General features: G+C 38.4%; 1 protein-coding gene across 4 annotated transcripts in view; it reads left to right on the plus strand.

Moving 5' to 3' along the window:
* LOC135508443 (protein quaking-A-like) overlaps positions 1-7,808 on the plus strand; it is a 136,934-nt gene extending 129,126 nt beyond the window's left edge. For all 4 annotated transcript variants that reach the window (XM_064928629.1, XM_064928628.1, XM_064928631.1 and 1 more), the window contains exons 7-8: positions 1,129-1,197; positions 4,004-7,808. In XM_064928629.1, coding sequence (XP_064784701.1) covers positions 1,129-1,197; positions 4,004-4,020 — 86 coding nt within the window. In that variant the 3' untranslated portion in view covers positions 4,021-7,808. The remainder of the gene's footprint in view (positions 1-1,128; positions 1,198-4,003) is intronic.
* The last annotated feature ends 781 nt before the right edge of the window (positions 7,809-8,589 follow it).

Below are 8,589 nucleotides of genomic sequence, written 5' to 3' on the forward strand. Positions count from 1 at the left end.
ACAACTCTCCATTCCAGCATGGAAACTTACCCAAGCCTTCTTATTTTAGGGCCAACATTCTGAGTTGTCTCCTTTAGAAGTGCTCACTTGATAACTGCAGACAAGAGAGTTTACTAGTGTACCATTTGACAGGATGCCCAGATGGTTGTCACGGTGACCTGTTCTGTGGGGACTGCCACCATTTAGCCATTGAAGGGCTCTGACACAAATCTCTTTAAACGCTTTCTGGGTAATGAAGAGCAGAGAAATATGGCCTCCCCCAGCATCACTCTGCCATCTCTCTGTCCCCAAGATCTGGGAGGCTATCCTTCCCCGGCTCACTAAATCAGAAATATTGACATATCCGCATAAAAGCCCAAGAGCGCTGACCCCTGAGTGCTGAAATGGTGTCTCGCTGACTGCACTGCGCTCTAGCTAGGCTTTTAGACAAACTTTTAGATTGTCCAACTCGTTGCATTAAGGATTTACCTTGAACACTTTTCAATCTGGGATTTGTTTTGGGTCATAGACTAATTGTTTATCTCTATGCACAGTCACAGCTCCTATGCAACCAACATAGTATTTTACCCCATTCGCGTGTATGATATCAGGAGAAACCACACTACGGTAATTGAAATGTCTGTCTTCATTTGTGACAAATATTCAGAGAGAAATGAATGCTACTGCCAGTGAGCAGATTGATACTGAGAGATGTAGAGATGTGAGAGAGCCAGGTGGTGTCTTGCACTATCCAATTAGGATCTGAGCTGCATTGGATTTTCACACCTTTCAAAATCAGCCAATTGTTTTTCTTCCTCAATCCCCCCATCTCCTATGGAAGATGAGCTTTTTTTGTTGCTAGATAGCTTTAGTCCCCTGTCCCCCTGGCCACCGGTTTCCACAAATCCTCTATGTAACACTGAGTACTGTGACATTTTACTACCTAAGTTATACATTTGTAGATATCAAATTAAAGCAAATGTAATTTTTTTCTATGCATTTTTTCATACATGTCTGTCATGTTTTATGTATATTAGGATCTAATGTATAAGCAGTATATGTAAATGTCAATATGTATTACTGTGTAAGACTTGTTTTTCCCCTCCTAAAGTGAACAGTTTCTAACCTTGTGGACTTGTTGCAATCTAGGTGCAATGGCTACTAAAATGAGACGACATGACTCGCGCGTCCATCCTTACCAAAGGATTGTAGACAGAGGTTAGTTTAGTCTCTAGGATGCTTTACTTTGCCTGTTGATTGCATTGCCTTATATTTGCCTTAGTTGGGGATTTCTCGTGTTTTTATATACTGCACATTATGCACATTGTTTACATACAGAGTACTCGATGTAGAACTATATTTCAATGCTCAGGCAAAACGATGTTAATTGTTTTGGTTTACATGAACTGTGACCCTTGGTGACAGAACAGGTATCACACGCCGTTTTCAAGCTACGTTTTCTTAACATTCCTCTGATGTGAGATTAGATCCTAAAATAGGTCAGCCTTGTTTCCATCATTCCATTTGTTTTACTTATGAGGAACAGAGTGGAAAGTGACTGAACACAAAGTAGAAAAGGTAGACAGCAGTACAGTAGCCACCAGGCATAATTTTTCCACTTGGTTCATGTCTTGATTTTTGTTTTCTGTAAAAAAAAAAATATTTAAAAAATGGTAGGACGGACATACCTAATCAAAGCCAGTTAACGTTCTCTCTCCGGTGTGTTTAAGTATTGAAATAAAATGGAAAAATACATGGGGAAAAATGTTGATATTTCAGTTGTACATGAGGTACTGTCATTTTATATTTTGACATTTTATTTATGGTTCCTGTATATACTGATAATAAAGAAAAAGAATTGGGGGAAATTAATCTATTCATTACGTAACGCTAGTTACAGTTATTCATTGCGTAACGCTAGTGACTGTTATTCATTGCGTAACGCTAGTTACTGTTATTCATTACGAATAGTTACGCTAGTTACTGCTAGTTATTCATTACGTAACGCCAGTTACTGCTATTCATTACGTAACGCAAGTTACGGTTATTCATTTGCGTAACGCTAGCTAGTTACTGTTATTCATTACGTAACGCCAGTTACTGTTATTCATTACGTAACACTAGCTAGTTACTGTTATTCATTGTTACTAGGTTATTCATTACGTAACGCCAGTTACCGCTAGCTAGTTACTGTTATTCATTACAAAACGCCAGTTACTGCTATTCATTACGTAACAGTTACTGTTATTCAGTTACTGTTACTATTATTCACGTAAACGCCAGTTACTGTTATTCATTGCGTAACGCCAGTTACTGCTATTCATTACGTAACGCCTAGTTACTGTTATTCATTGCTATTCAGTTACTGTAACGCCAGTTACTGTTATTCATTACGTAACGCTAGTTACTGTTATTCATTCATAGCTAGTTACGTTATTCATTGCTAGCTAGTTACTGTTATTCATTGCGTAACACTAGCTAGTTACTGTTATTCATTAGCTAGTTACTGCACTAGTTACTGTTATTCATTGCGTAAAACTAGTTACTATTATTCATTGCGTAACACTAGCTAGTTACTGTTATTCATTGCGTAACACTAGCTACTGTTATTCTGTTAGCTGCTGTTATTCATTGCGTAACACTAGCTAGTTACTGTTACTGTTATTCATTGCGTAACACTAGCTAGTTACTGTTATTCATTGCGTAACACTAGCTAGTTACTGTTATTCATTACGTTAACGCACAGTTACGGTTATTCATTGCGTAACACTAGCTAGTTACTGTTATTCATTGCGTAACACTAGTTACTGTTATTCATTGCGTAAAACTAGTTACTGTTATTCATTGCGTAACTAGTTACTGTTATTAGTAACACTAGTTACTGTTATTCATTGCGTAACACTAGCTACTGTTATTCATTGCGTAACAATAGCTGCTGTTATTCATTGCGTAACACTTGTTAGTTACTGTTATTCATTGCGTAACACAAGCTAGTTACTGTTATTCATTGTTACTGTTATTAGCACAAGCTAGTTACTGTTATTCATTGCGTAACACTAGCTAGTTACTGTTATTCATTGTTACGTTATTAACACTAGCTAGTTACTGTTATCCATTGCGTAACACTAGCTAGTTACTGTTATTCATTACGTTATTCACGCCTAGTTACTGTTATTCATTGCGTAACACTAGCTAGTTACTGTTATTCATTGCGTAACTAGTTACTGTTATTCAGCTAGTTACTGTTATTCATTGCGTAACACTAGCTAGTTACTGTTATTCATTGCGTAACACTAGTTAGTTATTCATTGCGTAACACTAGCTAATTACTGTTATTCATTGTGTAACACTAGTTACTGTTATTCATTGCGTAACACTAGTTAGTTATTCATTTAGTTACTGTTATTCATTGCGTAACACTAGCTGTTAGTTACTGTTATACATTGTTATTCGTTAAAACTAGCTAGTTACTGTTATTCATTGCGTAACACTAGCTAGTTACTGTTATCCATTGCGTAACACTAGCTAGTTACTGTTATCCATTGCGTAACACAAGCTAGTTACTGTTATTCATTGCGTAACACTAGCTGCTGTTATTCATTGCGTAACACTAGCTAGTTACTGCTATTCATTGCGTAACACTAGCTAGTTACTTTAAGTCTCCTTACCACTAATCACACTGTAGTTAATTTCCATTCCAACCTCAAAGAAACTAAACCATACTTATTTTTTTGTACTTTGTTCGACCTCTCCTGAGTTCTGGTACTCGGGCCAATGTAACGCTTTGATTTAAACAACGTTTTAATTCAGGTTGGGGCTTAGTAGTTGAGATCGTGATGTAACAACCTCATGATTATAACAATATTAGCGAGCTGGGTTTGTCTCTTGGCGGGAATTAGTGGGAATAAGAGATTGCAGTAATTTTATTGTTAAAAATGATGTAATTCCAGTCTCTTCTTGCTGACACTAATATCCTTTCTTATTTTTCTTTCTTTTTGTTTGTTTTTTGTTTCTAACCACCTAGCCGCCACCGGCAACTAACACATGACCTTCTGACCTCTGAACTCTTCACCCAATGACGAGCCGCCCCAAGCCTGCCTGCTGATCAGTTAACTGGTAATTGCCTTTTGCTAGCCTCTCGGGACGCAGTGAGAAAGAGGCGCCTGCCCTTAGTTACCCTAACATGTTTTGTTTTTTTTTACATTTAAAAATATATATATATCACAATCTCATAGAAACACATCAACCCAAGTTATTATTTTCTTGATTTCTGTTCATTGAGTTGAATTCCCATTCTCTCTCTTTCTTTTTCTTCATGAATCACAAACTGGAGAAATGTGTGTGTGTGTTACTAATGAATCTGCACTGAATAAAAATATATATATATATTTATATATATATATATATAATCTCAATAAAGATCCCGTCCTCCCTGTCGACCGCCCCCCCGTACCTGCTCTGATTCGGTGACCTCACTAATAATTACTGAACAATGGTAAATGGGAACGGAAAAAAACTGTATGTCCCCAGTCCCTCTTTCCCTCCCCATTCCACACTTCCTTGTGGGTCATTTGAAAGAAAAGGAAATAGAAGGAAAGAGAAACTAGACTCACACCAACTTGTTGATTCTCTGTCATTTTCATATGTGGTCGTGCATTATGAACCTCTTGAGACGATAATGTGCTGACACATTCTGGGTGTGCCCTCCACGGCTGTCTGTTAAAAGCATGGCTAAATTGACTGCAAATGGAGCTTATTATAATTTGTTTTTATGTTATGTTTTTCTTTGGTTTTACTTGATTTTTCTGTTTTCTTGTTAATTCATTCTAATGAGCTCTTTTGTGAAGGACTAGTCAGACAATGCAGGTTGTAAGAAGTTAAAAGGTAGCTTTTGAAGTGGCAGGCCTATCATGGGCAGTTAGCGGAAGCTAGGTGGGGTGCTGGGACAGGGTGATATGGGGAAGAATCAGGATGAGAAGCGGTGTTTCTATTACTATAATGAAAGTAGGATGGGTTGAGGGCACAGTGAATATATAGTCAACTAGCTACTGAACTTAACTATGCTCCTCCACACTGTGTCCCAAGTATACAGTGCCTGATGTATTTAGAGAAATGATGCGAGCTGTGATCTAAAAGTATTGTGCGTATTTAACCAGAGCGTTTCCAGTTGAATTATATCTACTTAAATATGTATCCAACCGCAGAGGGCTCTCCGCCATTTTAGCGTTTGAAAGGGTGTGATTTCATGCTTGCGTAAGTAAAGCTCTAGTTTCCCAGGAAGAGACAAAGGCGATTAAACACTAAAGATGGCTACTGGTGGAGGGGGGATCCTGATAGTGAAGTTTGTATATATTTCCTTTTCTCTTTTTTTGATTTAGCCTTTTTGTTTTTGGTTGTATCTACACCCCTGGCAAAACAAATGCTCGTGTGTTTGTGTAGTTTTCTTTTAATCTCTTTCCAATTTGATACCAATCAAGTCATCCTTGGGACGGGATACGGCCCTCATGCAAATATGCCTGTTTGAATTTAAATGACTTGGGGGGAAATTACATTATTTTTAACCCTCACCATACCAGTTTGAAGTCCCCAATTAGCACATCCACAATGTGTCTCCATGAAAGTATAGTCCAGCTCCTGAGCCCTGACCGTTTCTTTTACTCTTTCTCAAGAACAAAAATAGGATGTGAAAGCCATGCCTGCCTGTTCAAATTGCTTTATACATACCTGTTATATATACACACACACACACACACACACACACACACACAGAGATACATGTAGATACCTGCCATTACATAGTAAAGATGGAGAACACAATGAAATCCTCTTACAGGATGCTGGAGAAGAAAACATATATATTTTTGGCAATTTTAGCTTTTTATACTTGCAGTTACAAAATATGGGGGGGGGGAGGTTAAAAAAAATAGTATGCAGAAAAGGGGCGAAAATGCTGTGTTACTTTGGATATTATTGGCTTGGAAAATACAAAATAAAGCCCAAAATAGTCATACCTAGGAACATTGCAAGGATGTAAGTGTTACGAAGAAGGGTTGAGAGAGAGACAGAGGAGATTTTTCTTTTAAAGTTAGAAGAAGTGCCTTATCGACGGTTGTTTCTTTTTCCAAGTGTTAACATTCTGTTCAGTAATATCCAGCAACAACTAGGAAACTGCAGAGAGCAACGGCTTCTGTATGCGCTCTGAAGAGTTGAGCAGGGTAGCTCCGTCATTATTGCTGAGCTACTGAAGTTATTCTATGCAAAAAGAATAGCAGTCGTATGACCAGCTAAAATATGTGCCATGGTGCGTCTTCCCAAGTATAAGTTCAGTTTCTTTGGTTTATTTTCTATCTTTTGGCCCTTTTCTCTGCCATCGGAACAAGTTTCATTTCTTATTTCTCTGCATTTTGATTTAACGTGTTATCCCTTGTCTTGTTTTCTGGTAACTGTGATTATTCTACAAAGAACAAACTGCCAATAGCAACGCAGAAGTCTGCCAGGACATTTTATGAATAAATTGAATATAAAATGAGATTAAGAGGGGAAAAGACGTTTGCATGTATACCTCTGTTTCAAAATCTGCAAACTGAAAACATCCAGTCTAACAATGCTTTCTCACTCATACGATTTTATAATTGTATGACCTAAAGACCCGAGGGGTTTTTCCCAGATACAGTTTGGGGCTCTTCAGATTCGGAGGGGTTGGCTGGATGACATGTATTGATTTCTATGTTAGTCAAAATGTAGCCATTCTGGAAGTGATCGACATACAGCTGGATGATATAGCAGAGACTAGAAAAACTCCTTGCCTCCCTACAGGTAAAACGATGAGGCCGTCTGCACTCTTACTACTGAGTAGTGTTGGTTCCAGGTGTGAATACTGGAAGAGGTGAAGAACCGCACATGGTAGAACAAACAATTACATCCAAAACTGAGGCTTGAATGCGAAATCAAGATGGCTATTAGAATATCATGCCCCAAAAATCATAGTGTGAGAAAGTGCATAAATGAAAGGTGAAAACAAAACAACCGTTTTGTCTTTAGGCCATCTCTACAGCTAAACACAACTTCACAGCCAAGCAGTTTTCAGTTATTGAAACAAAAGGGGTATCTAATCAAATATTTAAAAAGAAATACTATAAAAAATCAATTGAGACATGAATTCTACAGTATTTTACCTTCCCTGGCAGTCTGATACTATTTATTTTTCACATACATGCTTTACACAGAAAAGGTCAATTTGTTTTCAGTGTTATGAATTATTCTTAATTTTTGAAACATTTTTTTTTTTTTAGAAATGCAATATTAACATGGAGCAAAATATGACAAGCATTTTGACAGTATTAAGAAATAATCCCTCATACAATGGCACAGCGTGTTGTAACATTGCAAAGGTTGGTTTAGTTCATCAGGTATATGGTGAAAGATACCGTATTCTCTGACCTGCCTAGTACGATGTATGATAATGTAATTTACAGCCATTGTTAAAGGTTTATAACGTATTTTTCTAATCTCATTTTGTATGTATATTATAAAATCCTTTTTCTGACATTTTTTTTGTTGTTGTTGATGAAGCCCACTGCAACTTGTTTTTGAACCCCCCACCACCCCTCACATCTTGAAATCTGTCCCTCATTAGGAGGGTTTCCTTTCCTAGAGTTAGATTTAGTTTTCTTGCCAACTCCTAGCTTGTTTAACTCATTAGCAACTTTTCGTTTCTTGTCATAAGTATTTTTACATGCTTGCTTTTTAGTTTTCATGGTGTGTGTTGTTATATTTCTTATTAACCCCTTGGCATTTATTTTAATAAAACATTCTTAGTAAGAATTTTACTAACTTGCTGATATTATTTTGGTCTTGTTTTTAACAAGTTTAATGGATGTACGACCTTGGTCTGGTTCACGGACTAACACAATTAAAACTGGTGTCTGACCACCAAACACTTACACTGACATGCCTGTACACACACGCATATGTGTGCACTCAGCAGCATTCATATTTGCACACACACACACTGTCTAACTGGAACCTGTGCACGAGCTGATCCGTCCCTCACTCTCGCTCACACACACTTTCACCTGTGTCGCTGAAAAGATTGTTCTAAACACTCTACATAATCCCAATCCCAGCACCGCTGCTGTCTCGTCCCTCCTTTCTGTTTATCACCACTCTCTTGTGGTTTTGCCCTTTGTAAGAGAACCAGGTAGCTGCTCACTGTAGGAGAACCAGGGAGCTGCTCTCTGTAGGAGAACCAGGGGGCTGCTCTCTGTAAGAGAACCAGGGAGCTGCTCTCTGTAAGAGAACCAGGGAGCTGCTCTCTGTAGGAGAACCAGGGAGCTGCTCTCTGTAGGAGAACCAGGGAGCTGCTCTCTGTAAGAGAACCAGGGAGCTGCTCGCTGTAGGAGAACCAGGGAGCTGCTCTCTGTCGGAGAACCAGGGAGCTGCTCCCTGTCGGAGAACCAGGGAGCTGCTCTCTTTAGGAAAATCAGGGAGCTGCTCTCTTTAGGAAAATCAGGGAGCTGCTCTCTTTAGGAAAATCAGGGAGCTGCTCTCTTTAGGAAAATCAGGGAGCTGCTCTCTGTAGGAGAACCAGGGAGCTGCTCTCTAGCGGTA

Source organism: Oncorhynchus masou, chromosome 21, assembly GCF_036934945.1.
Source record: "Oncorhynchus masou masou isolate Uvic2021 chromosome 21, UVic_Omas_1.1, whole genome shotgun sequence".
In the NCBI taxonomy this organism is placed as follows: domain Eukaryota; kingdom Metazoa; phylum Chordata; class Actinopteri; order Salmoniformes; family Salmonidae; genus Oncorhynchus; species Oncorhynchus masou.